The sequence below is a fragment of the Hemiscyllium ocellatum genome, chromosome 3 (assembly GCF_020745735.1).
Source record: "Hemiscyllium ocellatum isolate sHemOce1 chromosome 3, sHemOce1.pat.X.cur, whole genome shotgun sequence".
Taxonomy (NCBI): Eukaryota; Metazoa; Chordata; class Chondrichthyes; order Orectolobiformes; family Hemiscylliidae; genus Hemiscyllium; species Hemiscyllium ocellatum.
The window spans coordinates 143,781,290-143,803,417 of NC_083403.1; the positions used below are offsets into that span (position 1 = coordinate 143,781,290).

At 43.3% G+C, this 22,128-nt stretch overlaps 1 protein-coding gene across 6 annotated transcripts in view; it reads right to left on the reverse strand.

Moving 5' to 3' along the window:
• dtnba (dystrobrevin, beta a) overlaps positions 1-22,128 on the reverse strand; it is a 540,419-nt gene that overhangs the window by 128,870 nt on the left and 389,421 nt on the right. For all 6 annotated transcript variants that reach the window (XM_060822037.1, XM_060822040.1, XM_060822034.1 and 3 more), the window contains 2 exons: positions 18,098-18,211; positions 3,360-3,456 (listed from right to left, as the gene is read on the reverse strand). In XM_060822037.1, coding sequence (XP_060678020.1) covers positions 3,360-3,456; positions 18,098-18,211 — 211 coding nt within the window. The remainder of the gene's footprint in view (positions 1-3,359; positions 3,457-18,097; positions 18,212-22,128) is intronic.

Below are 22,128 nucleotides of genomic sequence, written 5' to 3' on the forward strand. Positions count from 1 at the left end.
GTAAAACTCTGTTATCTCACTTTTTAGATTAGAATCAATCTAAACATCATGGCATAGACAGAGAACACAGGGGGCTAACACCTTCAACATAATGTCTAGCTATCACCATTGTTAACAGCTAACCCAAGAATGCAACTTCTAAAAAAAAATGGTTTTGTGATTTACACATGAAAGAAGTGAAACTATCACTGTATTTTAACAGACAATCAATTTTTCAATGTATAATTTCAGTTACATCCCACTGTAAATTTTTGCTATAAATTCTGTGTTACGATCGAGCCCTCCAAAATCACCTGATGAAGGAACGTCGCTCCGAAAGCCAGTGTGCTTCCAATTAAACCTGTTGGACTATAACCTGGTGTTGTGTGATTTTTAAATTCCAGTGTCCATGTCAACCCTGACTAACAGGAGGCTCACGAGAAATGAGAGTTGATCTACATTGCATAAGGCTCACTGTGTTATACAGTGTAGATGTATATGTAGAGGTGAGGGCTGTGTTGTGTTTGGGAGGTGATGTTTTGCTGTTTGGATGTTTAGCCGAAACCCCATTTTCTCCTCCACCTCTGAGAATGTGTTGGCAATGGTTTACAGCCTTCACCTCCTGAGTGCGTGAGCACAAAAGCATCATCAGCCGACTGAATCAGAATGGCAGAGAGCAGGATGGGCTTGGCTCTGGACTGAAGGCAGCAAGATTGAACGTGTTCCTGCTTATCTGGCTGGAAGCCACATTCCAGTGTGAAGCTTCGTGGAGGTGAACAAGATGATGTGATGTTTGACCCCAGTTTGTACTGACCTTACATCTACAGTGGATCCATTAGTGAGGATGGTGGCATGCCTGTGGTACTGCTGCAGGTGGAGAATCCTATTCCTAGCCTTACACTCCAGGGGTCCTTCTGGGTAGTGAGTCATTATCAAGAGAAATAATTCAAGCCTGGGCCTGTCCTCCAGTGGTATCACCTCCTTCTCGCCATCGTAAGTTCAGAAATGGGGATGTCTACTGAGGACCGCTCAATGTTTCACACCATCCACAATTCTTCAGATACTGAAGCTGTCCCATATCCAAATGCAACAGGAAATTGGAGAGATCTGGACCTCCTGACAAACCACTCAAAAGATTTGTGCCACACAAGTGCCAGACAATTTCTGTTTCCAGCAAGGTGGAGTCTAATCATTAAACCTTGACATTTAATATCATCATAGTCATCATCCTTGGAGTGGGGGGTGGGGTCACTGGATTGGACTGAATTAGTTAAGTAAGGACCGGTCACTGGACCTGAAATGTTAACTCTGATTTGTCTCCACAGACTGCTTCAAGACCTGCTGAGATTTTCCAGCAATTTGTGTTTTTGTTAGTTAAGTAAGTACCATATCTACAAGAGTAGGTCAGAGGCTAGAAATACTGCAGCAAATAACTCACCTCCTGATACCCCAAGGCCTGAACACCATCTACAAGGCACAGGCCAGGAGTGTGACGATACACTCTCTGCCAGCTTTCCCTCTAATTTTCTTACCATCAGCAGCAGCCTCCAAGGTCCAGGTATGAGCACCAACATATGGAACTGACCTCAATGCCACAATCACTGTGTATGGAACATCAGAGCATCCCCACATGGCTCTAGCTCCGACTACACTCAACAAGCTCAATACCATGAGAACAAAGCAGCCCACTTGATTGGCACCACATCTACAAACATTGTCAGAAAGCATCTTCCAAACCCACAACCACCCCCTGAAGCACAAGGATAGCTGTTACATGAAAACACTATCACCAGCAATTAACTGTACAGTATCCTGATGGGGAACTTTATTCCGATTCTTTCACGGTCACTGGGTCAAAATCCTGGAACTGTGGGTCTACCTTCAGCACATGGACTTCAGCGGGTCAAGAAGGCAGCTCACCCCCACCATCTCAAGGGCAACTAGGGACAGGCAATAAATGCTGGGCCAACCAGCGACATCCATATCCCATTAATGAATAAAGAACAACTACCAGGAAAATCACCATCAGCTCTTCCACTTGGTTTCATCCAATTAACAGTTACGTTATGTTGCCACCAGTTCCATTGTTGAGGAACAGTAAATACAATCCCAGAGTCTCACCAAACAAACTAAATGAAAACTGACACTATTTTGAAAGCAGCAATACAACAAGGATTGCACTAGTTCAAGACAATCAACCACCTAATAGGAAATAAATATCTCGCTATCTAAATGACCAAGACCAGAAGAATAAATCCATGCCGATGCTAGGGTTTGCATAACTGATAAAGCAAAGTGAATATATCGCAGCTCCTCGCCCTGTTCTTTATCTTTCACAAGCCTGTGACATCAAAATCCACAACACTTTAAGCAGCCAACAGCTTCATGGAGATTATTGTTGGTAATCCCAATCCAAATTTATTTAAAGGATCATTCTTAACAACAGAGACTTTGACTTAGGCAATCATAACAGCTTCTCTGAAGGAAACGTTCCCTGTGATATTTTGTGGGGGGTTTACTCTAACACAGCCAGGAGCTGAGAGAATCCTTGGGGAAATAGTTTCAGCTGGAATTACACAAAATTGCTGTGAAATTTTAATGGCATTAACACACCAACACTGAAGGCCTGTGCATTTTTAATCTTTTAATTACATCTGATTTGATGTAGACTTCAGGGTTCAAACATCTGACACCAACATTGCACGCTTTTTCTTAATAGAAAACATTGCTGCATGATGAGGACCGAGAGCTAGAACCTGATAACGTTATGCTTGGAAAAGGTATAAAGATGAGATAGCAAGGTTTGGAGATTGAGATGAAATCATGAAAGATTGAATTCTGGCTTTTTTCCCACTGTATCCTGCTAAGTACCAAATCCTTGAAATTGCCCAGGTGATTCAGCACTTTCCTGACCTGGAGGGTGACATACTAAAAGGAACTTGGGTAGCTTCCTCTAGCGGTTACTGTCAGATCCCACCTGCTCCCACCCCACCCCTGTTCCCCTGACATCGCCTGATGACTGCACAACTGTATTTTGCAAGCTAACGGCCTGGGGATGGAGGGTTTGTCTCAGTGTGAATCACGTACTGCCGTTTCATGGTGCAGGGTCTTACGACAATTCATCAGAAAGAAACTAACCCTGAGGGGTTGAGGAGTTCCTCTCAATGCAGAGGACACATAAAAACACCAACCTGAAAAGGCCTGTATTATTATTTTTGCAATTACAATGGAATGAATTAATAATGGGAACTGTAAATAGGTAAACGAATTACATGAGAGCAAAGAACAATGCTAAATAAGAATAACAAATGAAATGAAAGCCACCATCCACCCCGGGAGATGAGGATTCAGTCTACGCCGCAGCAGAAAACCAATCTTACCTTCAGCAGCTTCATTAATCCTTCAAGCTGCACCATCAGCTCACGACGACTCTCCTGTAAGGCTGACATCCGCTGCTCCAGCTCGTCTTTTCTTTGCCTGTTGAATGAACAAACAAAAGAAATTAAGCTTCGTCTCTCTCTCTCTCTCCAAAAACACGAGGGAATTCAAGCACTCAGACTGTCTGCTTCGCTATGTGACAGTGTATCAGTGCCCCACTGCAGCACAAACAAAATAATGCTTTTCACCAAAACAGCCAGAGTGTTTGGTGAACATGCATGCATTAAAGACAAATTGTACCTTAAAATAATGTCGTTTTAAAATGCCCTTCACATTTACACTCCATCAATAAATTGACATTTTAAATGATGCAGCTCACTGCCCTGAGTTAACCAGCAGCAATCTCTCATTGATGTTGTCCTGAGGGAGACCTTTCATAGGTGTGCAGGTAATGATGAGCTTCAAAAAGAAATTCCTTTCGAAAGAAAAATGCAAAGGATGGGGTAGAGGTAATGGAAACACAAGAATTGCTTTCTCTCTCAAATATCAGGATGCAAAGAATGAGCTGGCCGGTTACTTATTCCTGAGGGGAGGATGCTGATAAAAATCTGAGGTCACTGGTCAAACTGTCTGGAGTGTGGATCTAAACACCAATCCTAAATGAGAGTTGATTATCAGTGTTGGGTGATATTTAGCCCATTTCTCTGAAAAATTGCTCTCAAAACCTCTTCATTCAAAATTGAGTTGAAAAACACCTACTCATTTAAGACTCAGAAAAACAACTACAAACAATGTGATCGAATGATTTTGTTTTGCAAAATAAATATTTTTTCAGTGTGTTTCACATAGACATTTCAAATTGTGAATGGCTATAAATAATAGATTTATTAACAGACTGGATTCCTGCCGGGTTGCAGAGAGTTATTTCTACCAGCCCTATTTGTGGTCACACACTCACAAACGCTGGCTGTTTGCTGATCTTTTACCTTTTTCTCATAAAACAATACTGCTGGGAGTCATCACTTTTCTGCTTCATCTCAAAACAGTCATGGTTTCACTCACAAACAAAACAAAATTACATTATAACAACTGCACAGTACCTGCAACTCCAGAAACAAAATGTAACTTCTAAAACAAACTAAGGATTCAACTGTTATTGATTACACTTGTGTTTGAGTCAATTGAGAAACTCTGTGGGCCAAATGTTCATTTAGGACATTGTGAAACCCAAACTATACACTTTGACACCACAATTGGTGTTGAGATTTCAGTGCATTTTCTGAGCTGTGATGGAATGTTTGAGGTCTACCTCAGTTTGCAAACACAAGCTCCCAAAATTGTCCATCTTTCCCTCAATCTCATGTCTCACCTCCCTTATGGCCAACTGCTTCCACATATCAGTGCATGCCCCCTCAGATCACCCATGATACTCCATGCCCCATCCTCCTCACAATGTTGTTTGAATCCCTACAGTGTGGAAACAGGCCCTTCGGCCCAACAAATCCACACCGACCCTGCAAAAATTAACCCACCCAGCCCCATTCTCATCCTATTACTCTACATTTATCCCCGACTCCTGCACCTAACCTACACATCCCTGAACACTATGTGTAACTTAGCAAGGCCAATCCACCTAACCTGCACATCTTTGGATTGTGGGAGGAAACCCACACAGACACGGGGAGAATGTGCAAACACCACATAGACAGTCACTAGAGGGTGGAATCGAATCCGGGTCTCTGGTGCTGTGAGGCAGCAGTGCTAACTGCTGAGCCAGTGTGCCGCCCAAGTGTTCTTGACCTAGTTTGAAGTCCTTGCGAAATAGAACCAGCAACAGACAAACCAAAATATAACAATCGCTGTTTTTTTTTCTAAATAGTCCCTCCATGTTTTGAGCTACTGTTTCTTGCAGCTCCATCTGTTGTTCCATATGGCAGCTATAGTTGTTCGCTATATGTCAACAGCAGTTTCAAAAACAGGACAATAATATAGCTATGTATCCTCCATGGAATCTCAGGTCATCAACACGAATCCTCGGAGTCACTCACCCAGCGAGTACTCCACATATTCCATAAGAGATGCACAATACTGATAGGGATTACTTTAAAATCATCTTCAAATCTTTGAAAAACTTCAAAACTCTAACAATTTAAAAAACGAAACCTAAATGCAGACACATGATCATGGATAAATACATTTAAGGGAAAAACAAAAGTATAATCTTTCAGGCACCTTTTTGGTTTGCAAACAAACAAGAAACAGCAAAGAAACATTGTGCTGTTCAAGGCATTTGAAAGGTTCAAAAATGATAAGACTATAAGCTGAGGTTAGGCATTTGAAATTCAGCCAAGCATTCACGATGGAGCATTTGTCATCACAGAGTTATCGAGCAGATGGTTATTTCTATGTCCTAGCAGATTACCTGTCAATCAGAGAGGAGAGGAGAGTAGCTGCAAAATGCTGTATCTCCAAACAGAAGCAGGTGAAGACAGATCTGGTAGACCAATTAAATCATGGCAAAAAAAACACAACAGTCCCTTTTTATTGTTTTTATTGCATTGTTGCATTGGAGAAGTACTACAATGTATGTGAACAACTACACATTGATGGTCAATGTAAGGACCAACTTATCTTTAATGGGCAGATTGCTATTATAACACCACTGCATCAGAAACACATTTGCAATATAATACAATACCTAATAATGGCATTTGAAGGTGTGAAAGAGTTGACATTTAACAACTGACATTTAACAAACTCCAAATCCTTCAGCAGGCTTTCCATTTTCTTCACAAAGTCTCAGTTGTGGCACGGTTTTAATGGGCTTCTGAATCTCACATGATCACATAACATTTAGGGCAAGTTTTCACACTCTATTTAACATGGAGGGCCTGATATCAGTTTGGGTAGATGGATCTCATGCACAGAAGAACTGAAATCAGGAACAGGCTATTTGATAAAATCATGATGGATCAGGATGTGGCCTCAAATCCATCGTAGACATTTGTCATCTGAACCCAAAACGTTAGCATTGATTTCTCTCCACAGATGTTGCCAGGCCTGCTAGGCTTTTCCAGCAATTTTTCTTTTGCTTTAGAAAGAGAAAGCTATTTGATATGGACAATGATAAACATACCAGCACAGGGAGAAATGGAGAATATGAATCTAAACATCCTCTGTCACATAAAACTGGAATTTACAAAGAGATTTAAAGAGACTAAAAACTCTGTATATGAACGTACGTGGCATTCAAATCAAGATGGCTAAACTGAGAGGGCAAATATAAATGAATAAGTATGATCTGGTAGCTTTAACAAAGACATGTGTGTAGGATGATACAGATGTCTACCTGAATGTTGAAGGGTACACAACATTTAGGAATAACTGGAAAAGGTGAAGGGGTGGCTTTGTCAGTTATTAATGATATTAGCATAATACACCAAGGTGTGGAATTAGAAATGGGAAAAGCAAGATATCGTTTTTTGAGAATAATATATACACCCCAACAGTAACCATTGAGTAGGATCAATCATAAAGGAAGGAATTATGAAAACTTGTCAGAAAGACACAGTAATAATCTTTTTAATTTACACATCAAATGGAAAAGCCAGATGCACCTGGAATGAGGGGTCAGTGTTTTCAGAATAGCTTCCTGGAAAAACATTTTGGCAGCTGAACTGAGAGCAGGGAAGGAGAGCACATGCAGGAAAGTACAGCCCACTCAACAGCTGACAAAGGGAACATATTCAAACCTGTTATTGTAGAGATTATAGAGGGGAATTGGATAAGTTCAAGGTAATCAGGCAGAGTCAACAGCATCTTGACAAAGGAAAATCATGTTTGACCAATTTATTTGAGTTCATGCAGAAATAACATCTGCTGTAGTAAAGGAGAAATGATGCATGTATGGTGCTTAGATTTCCAGAAGACATTTGAAAATATGCCACATCAAAGGTTATGGAAGAAAATGAAAGTGCATGTTGAAGGGGAATAGATAGAAGAGTGACTGGTTCACAGGGAGGAGAGGAGGTGTAAATCAATCTTTTTCAGTTTGGCAAGATGTAAGAAGTGAAAAGCTGAAAATGTGTTGCTGGAAAAGCGCAGCAGGTCAGGCAGCATCCAAGGAACAGGAGATTCGACGTTTCGGGCATAAGCCCTTCTGATCTCCAGCATCTGCAGACCTCACTTTCTCCTCGAAGATTTTAACCTACTGCGAATCCTCTTGCAAGGATGCCTTCCTTGAAGAAGCTCTCTTCCTCCCTCTACAAGGATTTCAGTGAGTCCCTCTCTCACTGCACCCCCCCCCCCAGGTCATCTCCTCTGCACAGAAGCTCTTCAGCCACGTTCTCAAACAGACTCGCTACCACAGCTACATCTCCTTCCTCAGCACCTGCCTACGGAACCGACTGATCCCGCACGGACTCCGGACTACATTCCGACCAGCAAAATTTGGACCCACCCAGGACAATCAGTACCTACAACAAATCCGAAGCCTCCAGCAACAGACCTCCCTCCGGATCCTCCGCTCCACCCTTGCAGCCATGCGTCGCTACCTACATTCCCTGCAGTCAGCTCTACCCCAGCTCAGGACAACATTCTCACCAACAAAAATTCCTGAAGAAGGGCTTATGCCCGAAACATCGAATTTCCTGTTCCTTGGATGCTGCCTGACCTGCTGCATTTTTCCAGCAACACATTTTCAGTTCTGATCTCCAGCATCTGCAGACCTCACTTTCTCCTCGAATATTAAGAAGTGGTGTGCCACAGGGATTGGTGCTAGGAGTAAGTTGTTTACAATTTATCTCAATGACTTAGATGTTGATATAATTGATATGGTTATCCTTGTGCTGTTAGCAAATTTGACAAATAGCAAAGTCAGTTGTAAAGAAGACAAAAAGATTACAAAAAGTTATTGATAAATTAAGTCAGCAAAGTCATGGCAAAATACATATAATGAGGGAAATTGTGAAATTGTCCATTTTGGCAGGAAGAATTAAAAAGTTGCATATCTTCTAATAGATGAGAAATGGTAGAGCTCCGAGATGCAGAGGAATCAGGGTGTTCTCACGCATGAATTACAGAAGGTTAGTACACAGGTAGAGCAAGTAACAAGGAAAGTGAATAGAATGTCTTCATGTATCACAACAGAGACTGAATACAAAAGTAAGGAATTATGCCTCAGTTTGAGTTGCATCTGGAGTACTTTGTAAAATAAAAAATCAGCCCCTTATTGAAGGAAGGATGTTAATGCAGTGGAGGTAGTTCGGAGAACGTTTACCAGAATGGGATGGGTTGTCATATGAGGACAGATTAGACTTCTACCTGCTGGAATTTGGAAGCAGAGACAATTTAGTTGAAAGATGTAAGAACCCACAGGGGCTTGACAAGGTGGGATGTGGGGAGGATGCTTCCTCTTACGCAGCCACTGCTTAAATAAAGCTGGGCTCACCCATTTAAAACAGAGATTAGGTTAAGGGTTTTCCCTCAGAATGTCGTCAGTCTTCAGACTTTTTCCTGAAAACATAAAACATAGAAAAATCCCGCGCAGTACAGGCCCTTCGGCCCTCGATGTTGCGCCGATCCAAGCCCACCTAACCTACACTAGCCCACTATCCTCCATATGCCTATCCAATGCCCATTTAAATGGCCATAAAGAGGGAGAGTCCACCACTGTTACTGGCAGGGCATTCCATGAACTCACGACTCACTGAGTAAAGAATCTACCCCTAACATCAGTCCAATACCTATCACCCCTTAATTAAAAGATGGTATAAACAGATTCCTTGAACATTTTTGAGGCAGAGGCAGATAGATTCTTGTTTAGTAAGGGCTGAAAGATTATTATGGGGAGCTGGGAAAGTTGATTTCATGTTCCATTTAGATCAGCCATAGGCTTATTGAATTGTGGAGCATGGCCAATGGGCTGACTGCCCTCCTCCTGCTTCTGATTCGGACTTTGGATGTTTTTCTGACAAGCCTGTCCCAGATATACCCACTCTCTTTTCCATTAATAAAGAGATACCTGTCATCGGATCTCTACTCCTTTAATGATACCAGGTAGCCACCTTCCTTTGTGAAATCACAACCAAAATGCATGTTTCACTATAAACAGTATTATTTGCACACAGTCCACTTGCATCAGACCAGGGGAGACACAACACAGGCTGGTTGGCAGCTATGCTCTACCCATTCATTAGTATAAAGCAATGTGGGTTCAATGTTTCCCATGACTGAAGTTACCACGAAGGATTCTGCTTCTCAATCTCTCCCCTTATCCGAGGCATGGTGACCCTCAGATTAAACTTACCACCAGTTGTCTCTCTGCAATGAGAGAGCAGATTTGTGGTCCTCTGAGACTATGGCAACTTTACCTTTTTAGTAAGATCATGAGGAGAAAGTGAGGATGGCAGATGCTGGAGAGTCAGAGTCAAAATGTGACTCAGTGGAAAAGCACAGCAGGTCAGGAGAATTGATGTCTTTGGGTTTTACTGTGATCTTGACTTGAGCTCAATGAAATCTGGAAACAGGAATCAGCTCTGTTCCTACTAGGTGTAACCTTTTCTTCTTTATTTTATCCAGCGATATTTAGAAGTTTACCGTCAAAGTTCTGGTTTTGAGGAAAGGTTCTGAAATAACTCCACAGAGGCCGGTGTCCCATCACCAAGTCCACCTTTATTTACACCTGCACAGTCCCTGGCACTGATCCAGCTCCTTCAGAACAAACAGGGTATCTGCCACGCTGGTTTATATCGGTCAGCCAGGGCTCCTGATTGGATCAGGTTAACTCAGATTCGATGACGCCCATCTGGCTGACCTCATTACAATCACTACAGGTTCAAACCAAACTTTAACCTGTCTTTTATTCGCTTGTTTGGATGTTTGTATATGTATGAGCAGAGGGATCTTGGTGTCCATGTACACAGATCTCTGAAAGTTGCCACCCAGGTAAATAGTGCTGTGAGGAAGGCATATGGTGTACTGGGCTTTATTGGTAGAGGAATTGAGTTCCGGAGTCCTGAGGTCATGTTGCAACTGTATAAGACTCTGGTGCGGCCTCATCTGGAGTATTGTGTGTAGTTTTGGTCGCCATACTATAGGAAGGATGTGGAGGCATTGGAACGAGTGCAGAGGAGGTTTACCAGGATGTTGCCTGGAATGGTAGGAAAATCTTATGAGGAAAGGCTGAGGCACTTGGGGCTGTTCTCATTGGAGAAGAGAAGGTTTAGGGGAGATTTGATAGAGGTGTACAAGATGATTAGGGGTTTAGATAGGGTCGACAGTGAGAACCTTTTACCGCTAATGGAGTCAGGTGTTACTAGGGGACACAGCTTTAAATTAAGGGGTGGTAGGTATAGGACAGATGTTAGGGGTAGATTCTTTACACAGCGGGTTGTGAGTTCATGGAATGCCCTGCCAGTAGCAGTGGTGAACTCTCCTTCTTTATGGTCATTTAAGCGGGTATTGGATAGGCATTTGGAAGTTATTGGGCTAGTGTACGTTAGGTAGGATTCGGTCGGCGCAACATCGAGGGCCGAAGGGCCTGTACTGCGCTGTATCTTTCTATGTTCTATGTTCTATGTATCTTTTCACTGTTTCCAGTTTTTTTTTGTAGACTTTGAACATTTCCAGTTTTATCTGTCTTTTAAGTTGGACCGTTCTCCAACTATGGAAGCTGCTGTTCCCTTATCGGGGACGAAAATACCTAACAAGAAATGGCAAAGGGAACTGCTGCGACTTTGACATGCTTTGTTTAATTTGTACGTTTTTGGCAGCATGTAACGAAAGGGATTCTAATTTTGAAATTACTGAGTTGGAATATCTTTGGATAATTATTCTTGAAAGGAAATCAAAATTGGCTGTGTATATTTTTGTGGAGGGGGAGTGGTACCAAACTCAATCTCTGCTTGTCCCTTTTTTTTAACTCCGCACACATGTCTGCTTGCCAGCTGAGTTAAAGAGAAACAGCTCATCGAGGAGCAGGGAGAACTCCAGGCTGACGTGTGACCTTAATCTCCCGAGTGCTGGCTTTGAAGACCGTCTGTCAAACTGAATCCTGTAATCCAAACTTAATCATTCAGCAGGCAGAACAATTATTAAAATCATAATCATCTTTACAAGTGTTAGTGATCTCTGATAAACCACACGTATACCATCTCAGAAATAAAATGCACTGTATTCTCAATGCTTTGCTCAAGATAGATTATTCACTTAGTTTCCTGGTGATTATCTCATTTACAAGGTTTGAAAGAAATTCCAATTTTCTCAGGATATATTTTTGCTGACGGGGTGACAACATGGTCAGCACTGCTGCCTCACAGCACCAGAGACCTGGGTTCGATTCCAGCCTCGGCCAACTGTCTGTGTGGAGTTTGCACATTCTCCCCTTGTCTGTGTAGGTTTCCTCCGGGTGCTCCTGTTTCCTCCCACAGTCCAAAGATGTGCAGGTCAGGTGGACTAGCCATGGGAAATACAGGGGCACAGGGATAAGGTGGAGGTATGGGTCTGTGTGGGAAGCTTTTTGGAGGGTTGATGTGGACTCAATGGGCCAAATGGCCTGCTTCCACACTGTCAGGATTCTATTCTATGATATCATTGAAAACAAGCGATGGAGAAGGAAGCCATTGGCAGCTCAGGTTCATTTGGTGATAACGTGCTTCTCTTCAACAAAATAATCATCAGGATAAAACAGTAGGTAAAAGCAATCCTACATTGATTCATGTGCATTCGAGGTCTCCTCCAATGTAAAAGGCTTTAGCAGCTTTTTTTGGTCCAATAATTTTGTCTGGAAATGACAGAGCCTGGTTGGTGGTGCCCTGTCTAATCTGATGGACTGAATGGTATTCTAGTCATTTTATCAACTTCATTTCAAATAGGTGGACAATTCAGTTAATCACACGACTCCCCAGTTGGTGAAGTTAAGGCCTGCGCTGACACTTCTCAGGGAATTCATCCGTTTTTCATCGAGACTATGTTTCAGTAAAATATTTTGGCTACGTTTGTGGAGCTCTTTGGTACTGTTCTTTTCTTCTCTATTCTTACCTTTCATGACTACATCCCAATCAACCCATTGTATTAATAATATCTTTCCTTACTTCAGGAATCGGGTGGAGTTAGATACATTAACAAGCAGGAACTTTGATTAAGACGAGGTGTAAAGTCTCTTTGTGATACCCTGCACCACCTAATGGTTTCATCATCGACTGATACATTTATACGATTGAGGTTTCAGCATTGATTTGAAGCAAGGAGCCCAGGAATGCGAACAAAGGATTCATTTAGATTAAAATAAGTGTCCGTAATTGAGACATTGGCAGTCAGTCAACCTGGATTCCATCAGTGCTGCATGGTTCTGTGTCTCATGCAATGAAAAATAAATGTATAGAGTGTTCTTGGTCAACAATCTTCTAATCTGTCATTTAATGCAAAATAGATGTCACATGTTCTCATCAACTATGTAATGTGACATTAATAAGATGGTGAATGAAAAATAAATAATCAACTTGATTTTCTACCCAAACTTTCCATTTTTAAGTTCCCCTGTACTGTTTCCTCTCAGCTATAAAGCCATGCAGCAGAGGTTCCCGGTTCAATTACAATGTAGCTGCTCAAAACAAATGACAAAGGCCCTTGTACTACAAAAGTATGTCACCCACCAGTTGGTCAAGATAAGTTTTAGAGTAAGATTCACTTAAGGATTGAGATTTTGACATAAAAGAGGCAGGCACTACAGTTTGTTGTTAACTCCAGATTGGGATTCATTTTGGATTCAGCAAGTTAGAGATCCTTGCATTGACTTCCAAGTTGCCAAGAAAATGCCATTGATGCAGTTTGCAAACCCATTCATGTGAAATAAGGTCCTAAACATTAATTAATGAGCTAGCTTGTAATGAACTTTGAGGTTTTTTTGTTGGTATTGACAGAATCCCAATTATTTGTTTCTCCATCTGCACCTTCTTTCTGCTGCAAGAACATGCAGGCAGGCCGTTCTAACCCCTCCTCATGTCTCCTCCTTGAGGCTGTAGAGCATCCCAAACAGTTAGGAAATCACGGGCGGAATCGTGGCTCAGTGGTCAGCACTGCTGCCTCACAACGCTAGGGTCTAGGATTCGATTCTAGCCTCAGGCGACTGTCTGTGTTGAGTTTGCACATCCTCCCATTGTCTGTGTGGGTTTCCTCCAGGTGCTCCGGTTTCCTCCCACTGTCCAAAGGTTAGGTGAATTGGCCGTGCTAAATTGCCTACAGTGTTCAGGGATGTGTAGGTTAGGTACATTAGTCAGGGTTAAAAATGTAGAGTAATAGGGTAGGGGAATGGGTCTGGGTGGGCGACACTTCGGAGGGTCAGTGTGGACCAAAGGGCCTGTTTCCACATTGATGGGATTCTATGATTCACTGTCTGATTATCTGTTATGGTTAGAAAGACAGGTCAATGCTCTCAAGCCTCCCTTCAGATCAGGAATGAATAGAATAAAGGTTGAGTTTCCAGTTACCCATTCTGGAGCTAAGTGCTGTTGTGAACCTCCAACATTTCAGGAGTATCATCACAACTACTTCATACATTGGTCAGCAAACTTAAACTCAAATGGCAAATTATGTTCCACAATTAATACCACGTGCATTTTGATAAAGAAAAGAGATTTTCAGATAAATAGGCACAACCTCCTTGAGGAGTAACATCTGTACAAGGAGTAACATCTGGAATGTAACAACAACACTCATTAAAGCAGATTTTCTTTTTCAAAACACAAACATCATTTAACGTCACAACGTTTCATGCTGGAAAAGCTAGGGTGATTTCATCCAATTGAATATCTTTCTGCCATTCGCAAAAAAACACTCCTTACGTTGAGATGCTGGGAAAAATTAAAAATTGTGCATTTGTGGAAGACAGGAATATAGTGTAATTCTGTCAATGGATACCTGTCCGTACAGGCAAAAAACAGCAGCAAGAGACACTGGGCTCTCTGATCACACCTGGTAAAGAAGGAGGACTTTGCATTTCAAGGTCTGAAGTTTCTAAATGGAGCAGAAGGCAGGTCTTAATGGAAAAGACTACATGAGGCATTATTGCTGAAACAATTAATAATTAAAGAATGGGATGGTTCCATGGTTTGGATAGATTTTGTGGCTTTTTTTTTGGAAACCCATAAATTTTCAATGTTTTGCTTGTGTTTTAAATTCTTCAGGATCTACTGGTTGCACAAGAAAGCATCCTTATTCAGTATGTGGATGTGTCTACTAGAGAAGGAGCAATACTTGTCTTTCTGTTGGGAAATAAGCCAGGACAAGTTACTGAGGTGTTAGTAGGGTGAGGGGGGGGCACTTTAGGCCCAGTGATCATACTTTTATTAGTTTTTAAATAGGTATAAAAAAAAGGATAGAACTGATCAAAAAGTTTAAGTTCTAAATTGTAGTACGGTCAATTTTGATGGTTTTAGACAAGAACTTTCAAAACTTGATTGTGGGAGGCTATTCACAGGTAAAGGGACATTTGACAAGTGGGAGTCCTTTAAGAATGAGACAATGAGAGTTCAGGGACAGTTTGTATCTGTTAATGTGAAGGGCAAGGCTGGTAGGTGTAGGGAATGCTGGATGATGAGAGAAATTGAGGCTCTGGTCAAGAGAAGGAAAGAGGCAGATGTCAGGTATGGACAGTTAGGATCAAGTGAATCCCTGGAGAAATATACAGGCAGGAATAGTGAGGAGGAAAATCAGGAGGGAAAAGAAAAGCACAAGATACCTTTGGGAAATGCTGAAGGAGAGTGCAAAGAGATTCTGTAAGTACATTAGGGCAAAAGATTAACTAGAGAGAGAAGAGGACCCCTTAAAGATCAACATGGCCATCTATGTGTAGAACCACAGGAGATAGGTAAGTTACTAAATAAATATTTCCCGTCAGTATTCACTGTGGAGAAAGACATGGAAGTTAGGATACTTGAGGAAATAAACAGTGATCTTGAAAATAACTCATTTACAGAAGAGGAGGTACTGGAGGTCTTAAAGCATATAAAGGTCCATAAATCCCTGGGACCTGATCAAGTGTTTCTCAGAACTGTGTGGGAAGCTAGAGAAGTGATTGTTGGGTCTCTTGCTGAGGTGTGTCTATCATCAACAGCTATGGTTACTGTGCCGAAAGATTGGGGAATAGCGATTGTGGCGCCATTATTTAAGAAAGGCTGTAAGGAAAAGCCAGGGAATGATAAACCGGTGAGCTTTACATCATGGTGGATAAGTTGTTGGAGGAGATTCTGAGGCACAGGATGTACATGTATTTGGAAAGGCAAGGACTGTTTAGGGATAGTCAACATGGCTTTGTGCATGGGAAATCCTGTCTCACTAACCTGATTTGAGTTTTTTGAAAGAGTGACAAAGAGGATTAATGAGGGCAGAGTGGTGGACATTGTCTACTTGGTCTTCAGCAAGGCGTTTGTCAAGATTACTAATGGCAGACTAGTTGGTAATGTTAGATCACATGGAATCCAAGGAGAGCTAGCCAATTGGTTACAAAAGTAGCTTGAAGGTATGAGACAGAGGGTGGTGGTGAAGGGTTGCTTTTCAGACTGGAGGCCCGTGACCAGTGGTGTGCGACGAAGATCGGTGCTTGGTCCACTGATTTTCGTCATTTGTATAAATGATTTGGATGTGAACATAGGATATATGATTAGTAACTTTGCTGATGACATTAAAATTGGAGGTGTTGTGGACAGTAAAGAAGGTTACCACAGAGTACAATGGGATCTTGAACAGATAGGCCAATGGGCCGAGCAGTGGCAGATGGAGTTTAGTTTAGATAAATGCGAGGTGCTGCATTTTGGAAAGGCAAATCAGGGCAGGACGTATACACTTAATGGTAGGACCCTGTGGTGTGTTGTTGAATAAAGAGACTTAGGGGTGCAAGTCCAGTGTTCCTTGAAAGTAGGGTCACAAGTAGACAGGGTGGTGAAGATGATGTTTTTGCATGCTTGTCTTTATTTGTCAGAACATTGAGGATAGGAATTGGGATGTCAAGTCATGGCTGTACAAGATATCAGCGTGGCTACTTTTGGAATACTGCGTACAATTCTGGTCGCTCTTCTACACGAAATATGTTGTGAAATTTGAAAGGGTTCAGAAAAGATTGACAAGGATGGTGTTGGGACTGGAGAGTTTGAGTTATAGGGAGAGGCGGAATAGGCTGGGGCTATTTTCCCTGGAGGTCGGACGCTGAGGGGTCACCTTATCGAGGTTTATAAAACCAGGAGGGGCATGGTTAGGATTAATAGCCAAGGTCTTTTCCCTCAGGTGGGAAAATCCAAAACTAGAGGGCATAAATTTCAGATGAGAGGGAAAAGATTTCAAAAGGACTTAATGGGTAACTTTTTCATGAGAGGATGGTACATGTATGGAGTGAGCTGCCAGAGGAAGTGGAGGAGTCTGGTACAATGACTATACTTAAAAGGCATCGGGATGGGTATATGACTAGGAAGGATTCAGAGGGATATGGGCCAGGTGCTGGCAAATGGCACTAGGTCAGATTGGGATGTCCGGCCGATGCAGATGAGTTGGACGGAAGGGCCTGTTTCCGTGCTGGATGATCCTGTGACTCGATTGTGATAGTGGGCAAAAGTAACAAACTAATGTAGCAGCTCAAGTGAATTTTAATCTTCAATGGCACATTTTTGAGAGTGAGAGTGGTTAGCACTGCTGCCTCACAGCACCAGGGTCCCAGGTTCAATTCTAGCCTCAGGCGACTGTCTGTGTGGAGTTTGCACGTTCTCCCCGTGTCTGCGTGGGTTTCCTCCGGGTGGTCCGGTTTTTCCCACAGTCCAAAGATGTGCAGGTTAGGTGAATTGGCCATGCTAAACTGCACGTAGGTTAGGTGTGTTAGTCAGAGGGAGATGGGTCTGGGTGGGTTACTCTTTGGAGGGTCAGTGTGGACTTGTTGGGCCGAAGGGCCTGTTTCCACACTGTAGGGAATCTAATCTAATCTAAGTACTCCCAATGCAGGTAAGATGTATGATCCATCCTCGTGTGCACTGTCGTATCTCTGACTCCCTCCCAGATCCTCTGTCTATGTTAGCTTCTAATGACGAAAATTCAACTCATTCATTCCCTGTCAGTGAGAAAGAAGGGCAGGCAAGCCGTCTACTGACAGGTTCTCATCCGGAAACACAAAGATGGCTCCTTGTCCTTGTGCAAGCAGCAAAAGCATCACTCACAAATAATCACTGTCCATCCTTCTCCCCTTCTGTCCATTTCTCAGTTTATAGCAGAGATGAGGAGGCTCAGTGATTCCATTGCGCAAACAGCAAACTTTTCCATCACCTTTAACACTGAAAGTGTCCGAGATGCATGTGAAAAGAAATGAATGCCGAGCACACGCACACGAGATTTGCTCCATCTCACACTAACTTTGGCTACAAAATGCAACCTCAAGTATTTCTGGCTCAGAACAGTTACTGAAAAGCAACCAGTCAATCAGTATGTCTTTGCCATCTACAGGCACGTCACATACTGAACGTTTAACCATACTGATGGAGAGTTGTGTATAATTGCTAATTAAAAGCATAAACAACGAAACAGAAGAAGACAAAATATATGGCATGACAGCAGTGTTCTAGGAAGCACTGGTGCAGCCTCAAGCCACTTACTTTATCACAAGTGAAATCATTTTAAATTTTACTGAACTTGGCATGAATTTGTTAGTTTAACAATCGTGACAAGACAAAAACAAATGGTAATTTGGCAATGTGCCAGAGCTTACCGAAGTAGCCGGAGTTCAGCCAAGAGGGTGGGGTTCTGTTGGGCTTTCTCTGGGGTTGGTTGCGAGGCCTGCTCGTGCTCTAACCGGAGACGCTGGATTTCTTGAAGGATTTCCCTGAAAGCAACAGCAGAAGGACAGCAAGTTAATCTGAAAGGTATCACAACAATTCTGCGAGTGATCATGGCAGCAACAAAACAAAGTCTTGTCGCGTCCCCAAAAGTCTTCAAAGACAGTTACTAACTAATATAGAAAGCAATTCATTGCTATCCTTAATAGAACAGAATACATCACAACTGCCCCATAAACTTACAGAGAATTACGAAGGACATATGTTAAGAAAGAGGCCATTTGGCCCAACCAGTCCATGCTGGTATTCATGTTCCACTTGAGGCTGTTTTCACTTTTGCTCAGTAAAATCTATCATCCCAACCCTCTGCTGCCTTCAACCCAATGCTTCTCCTCAAATGCTCCAACATCTATTCACTTTAACTACTGCCTCTGACAGCGAGTTCTTCTCACCACTTTTGGGGTAAAGTTGTTTTCTCTGAATTCCCCATTGTACGTCTTGCTAACAATAAGTATTTGATAGCCTCTAGCTATTGACAAGAGGAACCAAGCTTTCTTTCATAATTTTCCAGATGTATGGGAGATCTGCCAACCCCCAATTTTCTTCCCACTCCCCAGTAAACAGCCAGTCAATTAATCTCTTATTAATATGCATACCCATATTTCTGGTGTCATGCTTGTAAATGTTTTCTGTACCATATCCATAAAAATCTGGGTGAACAAAAATCTATTCATCTCAAAGCTATTTCCATTAGTCATTGCAGGTAGGTGTAGATCCTAATGTTTCACCCAGAGTAGCGTCAGTGATTGTAAGGTCTCACCCCTTTGTCCTAGGCTCTCCCACCAAAGCAAAAATATGTCTTTCTACATTCTGAATTGACTCCTTTCAAAACCCGAAAACCCACAATCAATTGGGTCATCGAGTCAGAGAGATGTACAGCACAGAATCAGACCCTTCGGATTAACTTGTCCATGCTGACCAGATATCCTAACCTAATCTAGCCCCATTTTCCAGCACTTGGCCCATATCCCTCCAAACCCTTCCTATTCATAAACCCATCCAGATGCCTTTTAAATGTTGTCATTGTACCAGCCTCCACCACTTCCTCTGGCAACTCATTCTATACATGTACCACCCTCTGTGTGAAAAAGTTGCCCCTTCAGTCCCTTTTAAATCTTTCTCCTCTCATCCTAAACCTATGCCCTCTAGTTTTGCACTCCCCCACCCCAGGGAAAGACCTTTTCTATTTACCCTATCCGTGCCCCTCATGATTTTATAAACCTCTATAAGGTCACCCCTCAGCCTCTGATGCTCCAGGGAAAACAGCCCCAGCTTATTCAGCCTCTCCCTGTAGCTCAAATACCCCAACCCTGGTAACATCTCTCTAAATCTTTTCTGAACCCTTTCAAGTTTCACAACATCCTTCTGATAGGAAGGAGATCAGAATAGCACACAATATTGCAACAGTGGCCTAACCACTGCCCTGTACAGATGCAACATGACCTCCCAACTCCTGTACTCACTGCACTGACCAACCCTTTGGCCACTGATTACTTTTTCTGACACGTGAATCTCTGACACATTTCCTCTCAAAATCTTTCTAAGATAGATGCGTGGAAGTCAACATCTGTTTCCCTAATGCCAACAATGTATGAATATTTCTGGTGATATTTTGGTTACATTTTAGTGACCTATGTACATGAACTCCCTGTGATTGAGTATACCATCATTATCACTGTTTTTCCCATTTCTCTCCTTTTTATTTGTCATGGTCAGATCCTTACGTCAACAATTAACTATTCTAAATGTCTACTATTTTCTTCTTTAATTTGAAAACTTACCAGAATCTGTTTTCAAGGGCCACATTACCATCGACCTTTCTTTTTCTTTGTTGAGTGTGTGGTGCTGGAAAAGCACAGCAGGTCGGACCATAGCCGAGGAGCAGGGGAGTCAGTGTTTCAGGCATAAGCCCTTCATTAGGAATGAAGCTTGTGGGCTGAAAGATAAATGGGAGGTAGGTGGGGCTGGGGGTGGGGGGGGTGGGGTGGGGGAAGGTAGGTGGGGATGTGATAGGTAGATGAAGGTGGGGAGAAGGTGAGAGGTCAGAGAGGGGGGAGGGTGAAGCAGATAGATGGGAAGGAAGATGGACAGTTCCAGGGAGTGGTGCTGAGTGGGAGGCTTGGGACTGGGATAAGGTTGGGGGGTGGGGGGGGTAAATGAGGAAACTGGTGAAATCCACATTGATCCCGTAGAGTTGCAGGGTCCCGAGGCAGAAGATGAGACGTTCTTCCTTCAGGTGTCAATGGTTAGGGTTTGCGATGAAGGAGGCCCAGAATCTGTAGGTCCTTAGCGGAGTGGGAGGGCAAGTTGAAGTGTTTGGCCACGGGCTGGTGGGGGTTGGTTGGTGTGGGGATCCCAGAGATTTTCTCTGAAATGATCTGCAAGTTGGTGTCCTGTCTCCTCGATGTAGAGGAGGCCACACCGGGTGCAATCAGCCCTCCATTTCTTCCTTTCACGCCAACCCAACCAGTACCCTTCCACTGTCACCCTCATTCATTTGGCTAGACTGGTCCTCACCCTCAACAACTTCTCCTTTCAATCCTCCCACTTCCTCCAGATGAAAGGGGTAGCCATGGGCATCTGTATGGGCCCCAGCTATGCTGGTCTCTTTGTCGGTTATGTGGAACAGTCCATCTTCCGTAGTTTCACCAGCACCACTCCCCACCCGGTCCTCCACTACACTGATGACTGTATCGGTGCTACCTCATGCTCCCACAAAGAGTTTGAACAGTTCATCAAATTCCCCAACACCTTCCACCCTGACTGCAAGTTCACTTGAACCAGCTCGTGCACCTCCCTCCCCTTCCTGGACCTCCCCATCCCCATCTCTGGCGATCGATCAACCACAGACATCTACTACAAGTCCACCAACTCCCACAGCTACCTGCACTACACCTCCTCCCACACTACCTCCTGTTAATATGCCATCCCTTATTCCAAATTCTTCTGCCTCCACCGCACCTGCTCACAGGATGACCAATTCCACCTTAGGAAATCACAGATGGCCTCCTTCTTCAAACATCACAATTTCTCCTCCCAGGTGGTTGACGATGCCCTCCAATGCATCTCCTCCACTTCCCACATCTCCACCCTTGAACACCACCACTCCAATCGCAACAAGGACTGCCCCAGGGTCTCACCTTCGACCCCACCAACCTCTGCATTCATCACATCATTCTCTGCCACTTCTGCCACCTATAAACAAACCCCAGAACCAGGGATATATTTCCCTCCCCATCCTTATCTGCGTTTGGGAGAGACCATTCCCTCCATGACTCCCTTGTCAGATGCATGCCCCCCACCAGCCCACACCCCTCTTCTGGCACCTTCCCCTGACAATGCAATGAGTTCAAAATCTGCGCCCACACCTCCTCCCCACCGCATCTCTGTCCAAGGCCCCAAAGGATCCTTCCACGTCCAACAGAAATGTACCTCTACCAATGTCATCTACTGTATCCGTTGCACCCGATGTGGTTTCCTTTACATAGGGAGACTGGACACCAACTTGCGGATCGTTTCATGAACATCTCTGGATCACCCGCACCAACCAACCGCACCGCCCCATGGGTGAACACTTCAACTCCCCCTCCCACCCCGCCAAGGACCTGCAGATTCCAAGCTTCCTCCATGGCCAAACCCTAACCACCGACACCTGGAGGAAGAATGCCTCATATTCTGTCTTGGGACCCTTCAACCCTGTGGGATCAATGTGGATTTCACCAGTTCCCTCATTTCCCCTCCCCCCACATTATCCCAGTTCCAAGCCTCCAACACGGCACTGCCCACTTGAACTGTCCATCTTCCTACCCATCTACATGCCCCACCTCCCTCTCCGACCTATCATCTTCTCCACCATCTTCATCTACCTATCACATTACCAGTTATTTCTCAGCTCCCCTCCCGG